The following is a 16,513-nucleotide window of genomic DNA, read 5'->3' as shown; positions in this document are numbered from 1 at the left end:
ACCACTGTCACCAGAAGATGGGGTATTGTCTGCTTGACCCCATTAATGAGGAGACACTGCATCGGCCGTTGCCAGCACCATTGAGTTCGCAGCAGGAGCTGCAGTATTGACTCCCTTATACGTTTGCTAATATTTGAACCGTTGTATTGCACTGTGTCTTTAATACCATTAACTCTTTTCCTCCCTGTGTGGAGTATCTCCTGTGTAAATAAACCTGTTAACCCTTGCTCTGCCTCTCGTTCGTCACTGCATCCCACGTTCCTGCTGGATAGCTTACACTGGTCTGGGTGGAGCCCTATGAGCGGAGGACGCTCTGCCCCCTCAGTAGCTTATTGCTGGGTAATAAACAAAGTACATACACTAGAACATTGCAAAAAAGTCAAAATAACAATGAACTTACCAAGGAAATGGGACTACCAAGTGAACTAGTAATGTTCATTACTAGGATCAAAAGCCTCTCAAGTTCCGGGTCGTCAGAATCAAAGCGATGTCCAAATACTATAGATACAATGATATTACAGAAGGCAGAGTACACGAGCATAGTGTTGTCAAAGGGTTTACCTAAAGGAACAGCAAAAAGAAAGGGAATATAAAGATTAGGAAGCAAAATGTCTGTTTATTACTAAAGATAGATACAAATTCTAAATAGATATTAGAACGGTTGATGAAGATGTTAAGAAGTTAAATTCATCTACCTAGGACTTCAGGGTTGTAACGTTCATAGTCACAGAGGATGTGACCACAAACAGACCCAAAAGTCAGGGGCCCACCAATATCAGTGCTGTTTTCAACTGAATGTGACATCACAGGATGGCGGCCAGGCCAAAGGACATTATTACAGGATATGGGTTGCAATCTGGCACATTATTACAGCATGGGATCTGGATGAAGACAGTATTATAGTAATATTCTTGTACATAGGAGCAGTATTATAGTAGTTATATTCTTGTACATGGGGGCAGTATTATAGTAGTTATATTCTTGTACATAGGGGCAGTATTATAGTAGTTATATTCTTGTACATAGGGGCAGTATTATAGTAGTTATATTCTCGTACATAGGGGCTGTATTATAGTAGCTATATTCTTGTACATAGGGGCAGTATTATAGTAGTTATATTCTTGTACATGGGGGCAGTATTATAGTAGTTATATTTTTGTACATAGGGGACAGTATTATAGTAGTTATATTCCTGTACATAGGGGCAGTATTATAATAGTTATATTCTTGTTCATAGGGGCAGTATTATAGTAGTTATATTCTTGTACATAGGGGCAGTATTATAGTAGTTATATTCTTGTATATAGGGGACAGTATTATAGTAGTTATATTCCTGTACATAGGGGCAGTATTATAGTAGTTATATTCTTGTTCATAGGGTCAGTATTATAGTAGTTATATTCCTGTACATAGGGGGCAGTATTATAGTAGTTATATTCTTGTACATAGGAGCAGTATTATAGTAGTTTAATTCTTGTACATAGGGGCAGTATTATAGTAGTTATATTCTTGTATACAGGGGACAGTATTATAGTAGTTATATTCCTGTACTTAGGGGCAATATTATAGTAGTTATATTCTTGTTCATAGGGGCAGTATTATAGTAGTTATATTCTTGTACATAGGAGCAGTATTATAGTAGTTATATTCTTGTTCATAGGGTCAGTATTATAGTAGTTATATTCTTGTACATAGGAGCAGTATTATAGTAGTTGTATTCTTGTACATAGGGGCAGTATTATAGTAGTTATATTCTTGTATATAGGGGACAGTATTATAGTAGTTATATTCCTGTACATAGGGGCAGTATTATAGTAGTTATATTCTTGTTCATAGGGGCAGTATTATAGTAGTTATATTCTTGTACATAGGAGCAGTATTATAGTAGTTATATTCTTGTACATAGGAGCAGTATTATACTAGTTATATTCTTGTACATATGACCAGTATTATCGTAGTTATATTCTTGTACATATGACCAGTATTATCGTAGTTATATTCTTGTACATAGGAGCAGTATTACAGTAGTTATATTCTTGTACATAGGGGCAGTATTATAGTAGTTATATTCTTGTATACAGGGGACAGTATTATAGTAGTTATATTCTTGTACAACGGAGCAGTATTATAGTAGTTATATTCTTGTATGTAGGAGCAGTATTTTAGTAGTTATATTCTTGTACATAGGAGCAGTATTATAGTAGTTATATTACTGTACATAGGAGCAGTATTATAGTAGTTATATTCTTGTACAATGGATCAGTATTATAGTAGTTATATACTTGTACAATGGAGCAGTATTATGGTAGATATATTCTAGTACATAGGAGCAGTATTATAGTAGCTATATTCTTGTAAATAGGAGCAGTATTATAAAAGTTATATTCTTGTACATAGGAGCAGTATTTTAGTAGTTATATTCTTGTACATCGGAGCAGTATTATAGTAGTTATATTCTAGTACATACAAAGGATCAGTATTATAGTAGTTATATTCTTATACATAGGAGGCAGTACGACAGTAAGTATATTCTTGTACATAGGTGCAGTATTATAGTAGTTATATTCCTGTACATAGGAGCAGTTTTATAGTAGTTATATTCTTGTCCATAGAGGGCAGTATTATAGTAGTTATATTTTTGTACATAAGAGCAGTTTTATAGTAGTTATATTCTTGTATATAGGGAACAGTATTATAGTAGTTATATTCCTGCACATAGGGGCAGTATTATAGTAGTTATATTCTTGTACATAGGCGCAGTATTATAGTAGTTATATTCTTGTACATAGGAGCAGTATTATACTAGTTGTATTCTTGTACATATGACCAGTATTATCGTAGTTATATTCTTGTACATAGGGGCAGTATTATAGTAGTTATATTCTTGTATATAGGGGACAGTATTATAGTAGTTATATTCCTGTACATAGGGGCAGTAATATAGTCGTTATATTCTTGTTCATAGGGGCAGTATTATAGTAGTTATATTCTTGTACATAGGGGCAGTATTATAGTAGTTATATTCTTGTTCATAGGGGCAGTATTATAGTAGTTATATTCTTGTACATAGGGGCAGTATTATAGTAGTTATATTCTTGTATATAGGGGGCAGTATTATAGTAGTTAAATTCCTGTACATAGGGGCAGTATTATAGTAGTTATATTCTTGTTCATAGGGTCATATTATAGGAGTTATATTCTTGTGCATAGGAGCAGTATTATAGTAGTTGTATTCTTGTACATAGGAGCAGTATTATAGTAGTTATATTCTTGTACATAGGTACATAGGGGCAGTATTATAGTAGTTATATTCTTGTATATAGAGGGCAGTATTATAGTAGTTATATTCCTGTACATAGGGGCAGTATTATAGTAGTTATATTCTTGTACATAGGGTCAGTATTATAGTAGTTATATTCTTGTACATAGGAGCAGTATTATAGTAGTTGTATTCTTGTACATAGGTACATAGGGGCAGTATTATAGTAGTTATATTCTTGTATATAGGGGACAGTATTATAGTAGTTATATTCCTGTACATAGGGGCAGTATTATAGTAGTTATATTCTTGTTCATAGGGGCAGTATTATAGTAGTTATATTCTTGTACCTTAGGAGCAGTATTATACTAGTTGTATTCTTGTACATATGACCAGTATTATCGTAGTTATATTCTTGTACATAGGAGCAGTATTACAGTAGTTATATTCTTGTACATAGGGGCAGTATTATAGTAGTTATATTCTTGTATATAGGGGACAGTATTATAGTAGTTATATTCTTGTACAACGGAGCAGTATTATAGTAGTTATATTCTTGTATGTAGGAGCAGTATTATAGTTGTTATATTCTTGTACATAGGAGCAGTATTATAGTAGTTATATTCTTGTATAAAGGGGACAGTATTATAGTAGTTATATTCTTGTTCATGGGGGCAGTTATATTCCTGTACAAAGGATCAGTATTATAGTAGTTATATTCTTGTACATAGGAGGCAGTACTATAGTAGTTATATTCTTGTACATAGGTGCACTATTATAGTAGTTATATTCATGTACATAGGAGAAGTATTATAGTAGTTATATTCTTGTACATAGGAGAAGTATTATAGTAGTTATATTCTTGTACATAGGGGCAGTATTATAGTAGTTATATTCTTGTACATATGGGCAGTATTATAGTAGTTATATTCTTGTACATAGGAGCAGTATTATAGTAGTTATATTCTTGTACATAGTGGGCAGTATTATAGTAGTTATAGTTTTGTACATAGGAGCAGTTTTATAGTAGTTATATTCTTGTACATAGGGGCAGTATTATAGTAGTTATATTCGTGTACATCGGAGCAGTATTAAGGTATGTGCACACATCAGGATTTCTTGCAGAAAATTCCTGAAGAAAACCGGACATTTTCTGCTAGAAATCCGCATGCGTTTTTTTTGCGTTTTTGATGCGTTTCTTTGCGCGTTTTTTTTCCCAATGCATCGGCAAAATTAATGAACATGATGCGTATTTTACCCCAATGCGCTTTCTTTCACGGAAAAAACACATCATGTGCACAAAAATTGCAAAATGCATTATATTTGATTGGATGCATATGTATGCACTTTTTATGCGTTTTTATCAGGTTTTTATAGCGAAAAAAATGCCAAAAAAGGCAACGTGTGCACACAGCCTTATAGTAGTTATATTCTTGTACAAAGGAGCAGTATTTTAGTAGTTATATTCTTGTACATAGAGCAGTATTATAGTAGTTATATTCTTGTACATAGAGCAGTATTATATTAGTTATGTTCTTGTACATAGGAGCAGTATTATAGTAGTTATATTTTTGTACATAGAGGCAGTATTTTAGTAGTTATATTCTTGTACATAGAGCAGTATTATAGTAGTTATGTTCTTGTACATAGGAGCAGTATTGTAGTAGTTATATTCTTGTACATAGCAGCAGTATTATAGTAGTTATATTCTTGTACATAGAGGCAGTATTTTAGTAGATATATTCTTGTACATAGAGCAGTATTATAGTAGTTATATTCTTGTACATAGGAGCAGTATTATAGCAGTTATATTCTTGTACACAGGAGCAGTATTATGATAGTTATATTCTTGTACATAGTACCAGTATTATAGTAGTTGTATTCTTGTACATAGGAGCAGTATTAGGGCTCATTTCCACATGCGAGGCACACGTCCGTATCTCGCATGTGGAAACCAAGCTCTGGCGCCGGCACTTTGGAGCAGAGCCTTGCAGCTCCATGTGTTCCTATGCGGCTGCACGCTCCGCTCTGGAGTGCCGGCTCCACAGCTTGGTTTCCACATGCGAGATACATAGTAGTTATACACTTCTACATGGGGGCAGTAGTATAGTAGTTATATTCTTGTACATAAAGGCAATATCATAGTAATTATATTCTTCTACATAGGAGCAGTATTATTTTTACTATTTTCTTGTACATAGGAACATTATTATTGTAATTATTTTATTGTATATAGGAGCAGCATTATAGTAGTTATATACTTGCACATAGGAGCAGTATTATAGCAGTAATATTCTTGTACAGAGGCAGTATTATAGTAGTTATATTCTTGTACATAGGAGCAGTATTATAGTAGTTATATTCTTGTATACAGGAGCAATATTATAGTAGTTATATTCTTGTACATAGAAGCAGTATTATAGTAGTTATATCCTTGTATATAGGAGCAGTTGTATAGTAGTTATATTCTTGTACTTAGGGAGCAGTATTATAGTAGTTATATTCTTGTATATAGGAGCAGTATTATAGTAGTTATAGTCTTGTACATAGGAGCAGTATTATAGTAGTTATATCCTTGTATATAGGGGCAGTTGTATAGTAGTTATATTCCTGAACATAGGGAGCAGTATTATAGTAGTTGTATTCTTGTACATAATAGCAGTATTATAGTAGTTATATTCTTGTACATAGGGAGCAGTATTATAGTAGTTATATTCTTGTATATAGGAGCAGTATTATAGTAGTTATATTCTTGTACATAGGAGCAGTATTATAGTAGTTATATCCTGGTATATAGGAGCAGTAGTATTGTAGTTATATTCTTGTACATAGGAGCAGTATTACAGTAGTTATATTCTTGTACATAGGGGCAGTATTACAGTAGTTATATTCTTGTATACAGGGGACAGTATTATAGTAGTTATATTCTTGTATGTAGGAACAGTATTTTAGTAGTTATTTTCTTGTACATAGGAGCAGTATTGTAGTAGTTATATTCTTGTACACAGTAGCAGTATTATAGTAGTTATATTCTTGTACAATGGATCAGTATTATAGTAGTTATATTCTTGTACAACGGAGCAGTATTATAAAAGTTATATTCTTGTACATAGGAGCAGTATTATAGTAGTTATATTCTTGTAAATAGGAGCAGTATTATAAAAGTTATATTCTTGTACATAGGAGCAGTATTTTAGTAGTTATATTCATGTACATCGGAGCAGTATTATAGTAGTTATATTCTTGTACATAGGAGGCAGTACTACAGTAATTATATTCTTGTACATAGGTGCAGTATTATAGAAGTTATATTCTTGTACATAGGAGCAGTATTATAGTAGTTATATTCTTGTCCATAGAGGGCAGTATTATAGTAGTTATATTTTTGTACATAGGAGCAGTATTATAGTAGTTATATCCTGGTATATAGAAGCAGTAGTATTGTAGTTATATTCTTGTACATAGGAGCAGTATTATAGTAGTTATATTCTTGTATATAGGGAACAGTATTATAGTAGTTATATTCCTGCACATAGGGGCAGTATTATAGTAGTTATATTCTTGTACATAGGGAGCAGTATTATAGTAGTTATATTCTTGTATATAGGAGCAGTATTATAGTAGTTATATTCTTGTATACAGGGGACAGTATTATAGTAGTTATATTCTTGTACAACGGAGCAGTTTTATAGTAGTTATATTCTTGTATATAGGGAACAGCATTATAGTAGTTATATTCCTGCACATACTGTAGGGGCAGTATTATAGTAGTTATATTCTTGTACATAGGGAGCAGTATTATAGTAGTTATATTCTTGTATATAGGAGCAGCCCTCTTTCATTTTATTTTTATCACAATGAGTAAGGCGGCAAGACCGTTGAAACGCTTTTGATTTTAATGCACTTTTAAGCCTGTGACTGTCACTGGTAGGAATCACCCGTTTTTGTGTCTATGGATATGAAGATGGACTTTGGATTTATGTGCTTTTAACAAAAATGGAATAAAAGGTATTTTTTATGGACATCACCCACGCTGGACTTCTGCTTTTCCTTCAGTATTATAGTAGTTATATTCTTGTACATAGGAGGAAGTACTACAGTAATTATATTCTTGTACATAGGTGCAGTATTATAGTAGTTATATTCTTGTACATAGGAGCAGTATTATAGTAGTTATATTCTTGTCCATAGAGGGCAGTATTATAGTAGTTATATTTTTGTACATAGGAGCAGTTTTATAGTAGTTATATTCTTGTATATAGGGAACAGTATTATAGTAGTTATATTCCTGCACATAGGGGCAGTATTATAGTAGTTATATTCTTGTACATAGGCGCAGTATTATAGTAGTTATATTCTTGTACATAGGAGCAGTATTATACTAGTTGTATTCTTGTACATATGACCACTATTATCGTAGTTATATTCTTGTACATAGGAGCAGTATTACAGTAGTTATATTCTTGTACATAGGGGCAGTATTATAGTAGTTATATTCTTGTATATAGGGGACAGTATTATAGTAGTTATATTCCTGTACATAGGGGCAGTATTATAGTCGTTATATTCTTTATCATAGGGGCAGTATTATAGTAGTTATATTCTTGTACATAGGAGCAGTATTATAGTAGTTATATTCTTGTATAAAGGGGACAGTATGATAGTAGTTATATTCTTGTTCATGGGGGCAGCATTATAGTAGTAATATTCTTGTACATAGGGGGCAGTAATATAGTAGACATATTCTTGTACATAGGGGCAGTATTATAGTAGTTATATTCTTGTACATAGGAGCAGTATTATAGTAGTTATATTCTTGTAGTAGGAGCAGTATTATAGTAGTTGTATTCTAGTACATAGGAGCAGTATTATAGTAGTTACATTCTTGTATATAGGAGCAGTATTATAGTAGTTATATTCTTGTACATAGGAGCAGTATTTTAGTAGTTATATTCTTGTACAACGGAGCAGTATTATAGTAGTTATTGTTGTGAATTTGGATTCTGGGCTCCCCCGGTGGCCGTTTGTGGAATTGGACTTGTCATCCTCTTTCCTGTTTCACCTGGTTCCATCAGTAGTGGGTGTCGCTATTTAAGCTCATTTCTCTGGTGGTTTCTTGCCGGTCAACAATGTTATCTGATGCCTCTCAGTGCTTGTTCCTGCTTCTAGACAACTACTAGATAAGTTGGACTTTTGTCCATGTTTCGTTTTGCCTATTTGTTCCAGTTCACAGCTGAAGTTTTGTTACTGTGTCTGGAAAGCTCTCGTTGATCAGGGATTGCTACTCTGGCGTTATGAGTTAATGCCAGAGTTTAAGGTAATCTCTGGATGGTGTTTTGTTAGTGTTTTTCTGCTGACCATGAAAGTATACTATCTGTCTTCTGCTATCTAGTAAGCGGACCTCAAATTTGCTAAGACTATTTTCCTGCTGCGTTTGTTGTTTCATCTGAACTCACCGTCATTATATGTGGGGGGCTACTGTCTTCTTTGGAATATTTCTCTAGAGGTGAGCCAGGTCTTATATTTCCCTCTGCTAGCTATTTAGGTCTTAGGCCAGAGCTGGGCATCTAGCGATAAATAGGAAATGCTACCTGGCTATTTCTAGTTGCGCGGCAGGCTTAGTTCATGGTCAGTATAGTTCCATCTTCCGAGAGCTTGTCCCTCTATAGGCTTGCTATGATCTCTGCTTGCAGAGATCATGACAGTTTGACCGGCCAATAAAGTGTTAAAGACCCAGGTTGAGAAAGGAGAGTTATAAGAAGTCTGCTGGAATTTTTTTTTTTTTTTTTTTCCCTCCAGTCTGCCTTGCTGCAGTCTTTTTTCTCTCTCTCCTCCTAATCTCTGTATGGCTCTGTGTGCACCTGACAATAATGGATCTCCAGAGTGTAACTGCGGGTTTGAATAATCTCATCACGAAAGTACAAAATTTACAAGATTTTGTGGTACATGCTCCGGTATCTGAGCCGAGAATTCCTTTGCCGGAGTTCTTTACAGGGAATAGAGCTAGCTTCCAGAATTTCCGTAAATGGTCTGTGCTTACTCAGTGGAATGAGTGCGCCTTGGCGGCAACTTTCAGAGAGGGTCTCTCTGATGCCGTTAAGGATGTTATGGTGGGGTTCCCTGTGCCTGCAGGTCTGAATGAGTCCATGACAATGGCTATTCAGATTGATAGGCGTCTGCGGGAGCGCAAACCGGTGCACCATCTGGCGGTGTCTATGGAAAAGACGCCAGAAAGTATGCAGTGTGATAGAATTCTGTCCAGGAGCGAGCGACAGAATTTTAGACGGAAGAATGGATTGTGTTTCTATTGTGGGGATTCTACTCATGTTATATCAGCATGCTCTAGGCGTACAAAGAAGCTTGATAAGTCTGTTTCCATTGGCACCATTCAGTCTAAGTTTATTTTGTCTGTAACCCTGATTTGCTCTTTGTCATCCATTGCCACGGACGCCTATGTTGACTCTGGCGCCGCTCTGAGTCTTATGGATTGGTCCTTTGCCAATCGTTGTGGTTTTGATTTAGAGCCTTTGGAGACTCTTATTCCTCTGAAGGGGATTGACTCCACCCCATTGGCTAATAATAAACCACAATACTGGACACAAGTAACCATGCGTATCAATCCGGATCATCAGGAGATTATTCGTTTCCTGGTGCTGTATAATTTACATGACGATTTGGTACTGGGATTGCCATGGTTGCAGTCTCACAACCCAGTCTTGGACTGGAGAGCAATGTCTGTGTTGAGCTGGGGATGTAAGGGTATTCATGGGGACTTACCTTTGGTTTCTATTTCGTCGTCCATTCCCTCTGAAGTCCCTGAGTTCCTCTCTGATTATCAAGACGTCTTTGACGAACCCAAGCTTGGGTCGTTACCTCCGCACCGTGAGTGCGATTGTGCCATAGATTTGATACCGGGTTGTAAATATCCAAAGGGTCGTTTGTTTAATCTGTCTGTGCCGGAACATGCTGCTATGCGGGAATATATAAAGGAGTCTTTGGAAAAGGGACATATTCGTCCATCTTCTTCTCCCTTGGGAGCTGGGTTTTTCTTTGTCTCAAAAAAGGACGGCTCTTTGAGACCATGTATTGATTATCGGCTTTTGAATAAGATCACTGTTAAGTATCAATACCCATTGCCATTGCTTACTGATTTGTTTGCTCGTATAGAGGGTGCTAAGTGGTTCTCTAAAATTGATCTTCGTGGGGCGTATAATTTGGTGCGGATCAGGCAGGGGGATGAGTGGAAGACCGCATTTAATACGCCCGAGGGCCACTTTGAGTATTTGGTCATGCCTTTTGGTCTTTCTAATGCCCCTTCAGTTTTCCAGTCTTTTATGCATGATATTTTCCGCGATTTTCTGGATAAATTTATGATAATATATCTGGATGATATTCTGATTTTTTCTGAAGACTGGGACTCTCATGTCCAGCAGGTCAGGAGAGTTTTTCAGGTTCTGCGGTCTAATTCTTTATGTGTGAAGGGGTCTAAGTGCGTTTTTGGGGTCCAGAAGATTTCCTTTTTGGGGTATATTTTTTCTCCCTCTTCCATTGAGATGGATCCCGTCAAGGTGCAAGCTATTTGTGACTGGACTCAGCCCTCCTCTCTTAAGGGTCTTCAGAGATTTTTGGGCTTTGCCAACTTTTACCGCCGATTTATTGCTGGTTTTTCGGATGTCGTTAAACCACTGACTGATTTGACCAGACAAGGCGCTGATGTTGCTAATTGGTCCTCTCATGCTGTAGAGGCCTTTCAGGAGCTTAAGCGCCGTTTTGCCTCTGCCCCTGTGTTGCGTCAGCCTGATGTGAATCTGCCTTTTCAGGTTGAGGTTGACGCTTCGGAGATCGGAGCTGGGGCAGTGTTGTCGCAGAAAGGTTCCGACTGCTCCGTCATTAGGCCTTGTGCCCTCTTTTCTCGCAAATTTTCGCCCGCAGAGCGGAATTATGATGTTGGGAATCGGGAGCTTTTGGCCATGAAGTGGGCGTTTGAGGAGTGGCGCCATTGGCTCGAGGGGGCTAGGCATCAGGTGGTGGTATTGACTGACCACAAAAATTTGATTTATCTTGAGACTGCCAGACGCCTGAATCCTAGACAGGCGCGCTGGTCTTTATTTTTTTCTCGCTTTAATTTTGTGGTGTCATACCTACCGGGTTCTAAGAATGTTAAGGCAGATGCCCTTTCTAGGAGTTTTGACCCGGACTCTCCTGGTAATTCTGAACCCACAGGTATCCTTAGGGAGGGAGTAATTTTGTCGGCCGTTTCTCCTGATCTGCGGCGGTCCTTGCAAGAGTTTCAGGCGGATAGACCGGATCGTTGTCCGCCTGATAGACTGTTTGTTCCGGATGATTGGACCAGCAGAGTTATCTCTGAGGTACATTCTTCTGCATTGGCAGGTCATCCCGGAATTTTTGGTACCAGGGATTTGGTGGCAAGATCCTTCTGGTGGCCTTCCCTGTCACGAGATGTGCGAGTCTTTGTGCAGTCATGTGACGTTTGTGCTCGGGCCAAGTCTTGTAGTTCTCGGGCTAGCGGACTGCTGTTGCCCTTGCCTATTCCTAAGAGGCCTTGGACACACATCTCGATGGATTTTATTTCAGATCTGCCTGTTTCCCAGAAGATGTCTGTCATCTGGGTGGTCTGTGACCGTTTCTCTAAAATGGTCCATTTGGTTCCTCTGCCCAAGTTGCCTTCTTCTTCTGAGTTGGTTCCTCTGTTTTTTCAGAATGTTGTCCGATTGCACGGTATTCCTGAGAATATTGTTTCTGACAGAGGTACCCAATTTGTGTCTAGATTTTGGCGGGCATTCTGTGCTAGGATGGGCATAGATTTGTCTTTTTCATCTGCTTTTCACCCTCAGACTAATGGCCAGACCGAGCGGACTAATCAGACCCTGGAGACATATCTGAGGTGTTTTGTCTCTGCTGACCAGGATGATTGGGTTGCTTTTTTGCCATTGGCAGAGTTCGCCCTCAATAATCGGGCCAGCTCTTCCACCTTGGTGTCCCCGTTTTTCTGTAATTCGGGGTTTCACCCTCGATTTTCCTCCGGTCAGGTGGAATCCTCGGATTGTCCTGGAGTGGATGCGGTGGTGGAGAGATTGCATCACATCTGGGGGCAGGTTATGGACAATTTGAAGTTGTCCCAGGAGAAGACTCAGCGTTTTGCCAACCGTCATCGTCGTGTTGGTTCTCGGCTTTGTGTTGGAGATTTGGTGTGGTTGTCTTCTCGTTTTGTCCCTATGAGGGTCTCTTCTCCTAAGTTTAAACCTCGGTTCATCGGCCCTTATAAAATATTGGAGATTCTTAATCCTGTTTCTTTCCGTTTGGACCTCCCTGCGTCCTTTTCCATTCATAACGTTTTTCATCGGTCGTTATTGCGCAGGTATGAGGTACCTGTTGTACCTTCAGTTGAGCCTCCTGCTCCGGTGTTGGTTGAGGGTGAGTTGGAGTACGTTGTGGAGAAAATTTTGGACTCTCGTGTTTCCAGACGGAGACTCCAGTATCTGGTCAACTGGAAGGGTTACGGCCAGGAGGATAATTCTTGGGTCAATGCATCTGATGTTCATGCTTCTGATCTTGTTCGTGCCTTCCATAGGGCTCATCCTGGTCGCCCTGGTGGATCTGGTGAGGGTTCGGTGCCCCCTCCTTGAGGGGGGGGTACTGTTGTGAATTTGGATTCTGGGCTCCCCCGGTGGCCGTTTGTGGAATTGGACTTGTCATCCTCTTTCCTGTTTCACCTGGTTCCATCAGTAGTGGGTGTCGCTATTTAAGCTCATTTCTCTGGTGGTTTCTTGCCGGTCAACAATGTTATCTGATGCCTCTCAGTGCTTGTTCCTGCTTCTAGACAACTACTAGATAAGTTGGACTTTTGTCCATGTTTCGTTTTGCCTATTTGTTCCAGTTCACAGCTGAAGTTTTGTTACTGTGTCTGGAAAGCTCTCGTTGATCAGGGATTGCTACTCTGGCGTTATGAGTTAATGCCAGAGTTTAAGGTAATCTCTGGATGGTGTTTTGTTAGTGTTTTTCTGCTGACCATGAAAGTATACTATCTGTCTTCTGCTATCTAGTAAGCGGACCTCAAATTTGCTAAGACTATTTTCCTGCTGCGTTTGTTGTTTCATCTGAACTCACCGTCATTATATGTGGGGGGCTACTGTCTTCTTTGGAATATTTCTCTAGAGGTGAGCCAGGTCTTATATTTCCCTCTGCTAGCTATTTAGGTCTTAGGCCAGAGCTGGGCATCTAGCGATAAATAGGAAATGCTACCTGGCTATTTCTAGTTGCGCGGCAGGCTTAGTTCATGGTCAGTATAGTTCCATCTTCCGAGAGCTTGTCCCTCTATAGGCTTGCTATGATCTCTGCTTGCAGAGATCATGACAAGTTATATTCTTGTACAACGGAGCAGTATTATAGTAGTTATATTCTTGTACAACGGAGCAGTATTATAGTAGTTGTATTCTTGTACGTAGGAGCAGTATTATAGTAGTTATATTCTTGTACATAGGAGCAGTATGATAGTAGTTATATTCTTGTCCATAGGAGCAGTATTATAAAAGTTATATTCTTGTACATAGGAGCAGTATTTTAGTAGTTATATTCTTGTACATCGGTGCAGTGTTATAGTAGTTATATTCCTGTACAAAGGATCAGTATTATAGTAGTTATATTCTTGTACATAGGAGGCAGTACTATAGTCGTTATATTCTTGTACATAGGTGCACTATTATAGTAGTTATATTCTTGTACATAGGAGAAGTATTATAGTAGTTATATTCTTGTACAAAGGAGCAGTATTTTAGTAGTCATATTCTTGTACATAGAGCAGTATTATAGTAGTTATATTCTTGTACATAGAGCAGTATTATATTAGTTATGTTCTTGTACACAGGAGCAGTATTATAGTAGTTATATTTTTGTACATAGAGGCAGTATTTTAGTAGTTATATTCTTGTACATAGAGCAGTATTATAGTAGTTATGTTCTTGTACATAGGAGCAGTATTATAGTAGTTATATTCTTGTACATAGCAGCAGTATTATAGTAGTTATATTCTTGTACATAGAGGCAGTATTTTAGTAGATATATTCTAGTACATAGAGCAGTATTATAGTAGTTATATTCTTGTACATAGGAGCAGTATTATAGCAGTTATATTCTTGTACACAGGAGCAGTATTATGGTAGTTATATTCTTGTACATAGTACCAGTATAGTAGTTGTATTCTTGTACATAGGAGCAGTATTATAGTACTTATATTCTTGTACATAGGGGGCAGTATTATAGTAGCTATATTCTTGTACATAGAGGCAATATCATAGTAATTATATTCTTCTACATAGGAGCAGTATTATAGTAGAAAAAGCAGAAGTCCAGCGTGGGTGATGTCCATAAAAAATACCTTTTATTCCATTTTTGTTAAAAGCACATAAATGCAAAGTCCATCTTCATATCCATAGACACAAAAACGGGTGATTCATACCAGTGACAGTCACAGGCTTAAAGTGCATTAAAATCAAACGCGTTTGATTTTAATGCACTTTAAGCCTGTGACTGTCACTGGTATGAATCACCCGTTTTTGTGTCTATGGATATGAAGATGGACTTTGCATTTATGTGCTTTTAACAAAAATGGAATAAAAGGTATTTTTTATGGACATCACCCACGCTGGACTTCTGCTTTTTCTTCGTACCACTTGCAGCACTGCATGATCCGTGCGCTGGGACTGAGAGGAGGTGAGCTGATCTTCGTTGCTTTTTCTTTTCAGTATTATAGTACTTATATTCTTGTACATAGGGGGCAGTATTATAGTAGCTATATTCTTGTACATAGAGGCAATATCATAGTAATTATATTCTTCTACATAGGAGCAGTTTTATTGTTACTATTTTCTTGTACATAGGAACATTATTATTGTAATTATTTTATTGCATATAGGAGCAGTATTATAGTAGTTATATACTTGCACATAGGAGCAGTATTATAGCAGTAATATTCTTATACAGAGGCAGTATTATAGTAGTTATATTCTTGTACATAGGAGCAGTATTATAGTAGTTATATTCTTGTATACAGGAGCAATATTATAGTAGTTATATTCTTGTACATAGGAGCAGTATTATAGTAGTTATATCCTTGTATATAGGAGCAGTTGTATAGTACTTATATTCTTGTACATAGGGAGCAGTATTATAGTAGTTATATTCTTGTATACAGGAGCAGTATTATAGTAGTTATATTCTTGTACATAGGAGCAGTATTATAGTAGTTATATCCTTGTATATAGGAGCAGTTGTATAGTAGTTATATTCTTGTACATAGGGAGCAGTATTATAGTAGTTGTATTGTTGTACATAATAGCAGTATTATAGTAGTTATATTCTTGTACATAGGGAGCAGTATTATAGTAGTTATATTCTTGTATATAGGAGCAGTATTATAGTAGTTATATTCTTGTACATAGGAGCAGTATTATAGTAGTTATATCCTGGTATATAGGAGCAGTAGTATTGTAGTTATATTCTTGTACATAGGAGCAGTATTATAATAGTTATATTCTTGTACAAAGGAGTAATATTACAGTAGTTATATTCTTGTACATAGGAGCAGTATTAGAGTAGTAGTATTCTTGTACATAGAGGCAGTATTATAGTAGTTGTATTCTTATACATATGGGGAAGTATTATAGTAGTTGTATACATGTAGATAGGAGACAGTATTATGGTAGTTATATTCTTGTAAACAGGGTTAATGCTTTTTATAGTTTACAATGGTCTTACAAAGACATGACCTATCAATGATTCAATGACTCAGAACCATATACTTGTAAGCTTTAAGATAATAAGAATTATCACTAACCTTTGTAGGATTTAAATGTCTGTACTAAACAATTGGCTTCCTCATTAATCTTGTCTTCCATTATTCTTTTCCCCACACCAAAATCTCGAAATTTAGAAAGAGTGAACTTTTTCATGGCTTTCCAATTATGTCCATTAGACAAGCCAATGCCTGAAGAATAGACATGGAGAATATATTTATCATCATCAACCAGTCCCTATTCCCTCTTACTTGCCACTTACATTTCAGAAATTGGTATTACCGTACTTCCACCGTGCAGGTGAAAACCCGCTGCTAGCAAATGGCGGCACTATATGGCGGTGGAAGCGAACCCTGCTAAGCCACAGGTCCGCAATACCGCACAAATGAGTGCAAGCAAGGAGTCGGCGAACTCAATCCCAAGACTCAGGGTAGAAGTCCGT

At 37.1% G+C, this 16,513-nt stretch overlaps 1 protein-coding gene across 1 annotated transcript in view; it reads right to left on the bottom strand.

Annotated features, from left to right (window-relative positions):
• Window positions 1-16,513, bottom strand: part of LOC143808676 (cytochrome P450 2C5-like) — a 230,925-nt gene that overhangs the window by 136,428 nt on the left and 77,984 nt on the right. Inside the window, exons 4-5 of the mRNA XM_077291580.1 lie at window positions 16,113-16,262; window positions 401-561 (exon numbers count right to left, since the gene is read on the bottom strand). Coding sequence (XP_077147695.1) covers window positions 401-561; window positions 16,113-16,262 — 311 coding nt within the window. The remainder of the gene's footprint in view (window positions 1-400; window positions 562-16,112; window positions 16,263-16,513) is intronic.

This window comes from Ranitomeya variabilis, chromosome 2, assembly GCF_051348905.1.
Source record: "Ranitomeya variabilis isolate aRanVar5 chromosome 2, aRanVar5.hap1, whole genome shotgun sequence".
Classification (NCBI taxonomy): Eukaryota; Metazoa; Chordata; class Amphibia; order Anura; family Dendrobatidae; genus Ranitomeya; species Ranitomeya variabilis.
Note: the sequence above shows the minus strand (reverse complement) of the source record. Positions and strands in the feature narration are given on the sequence as shown.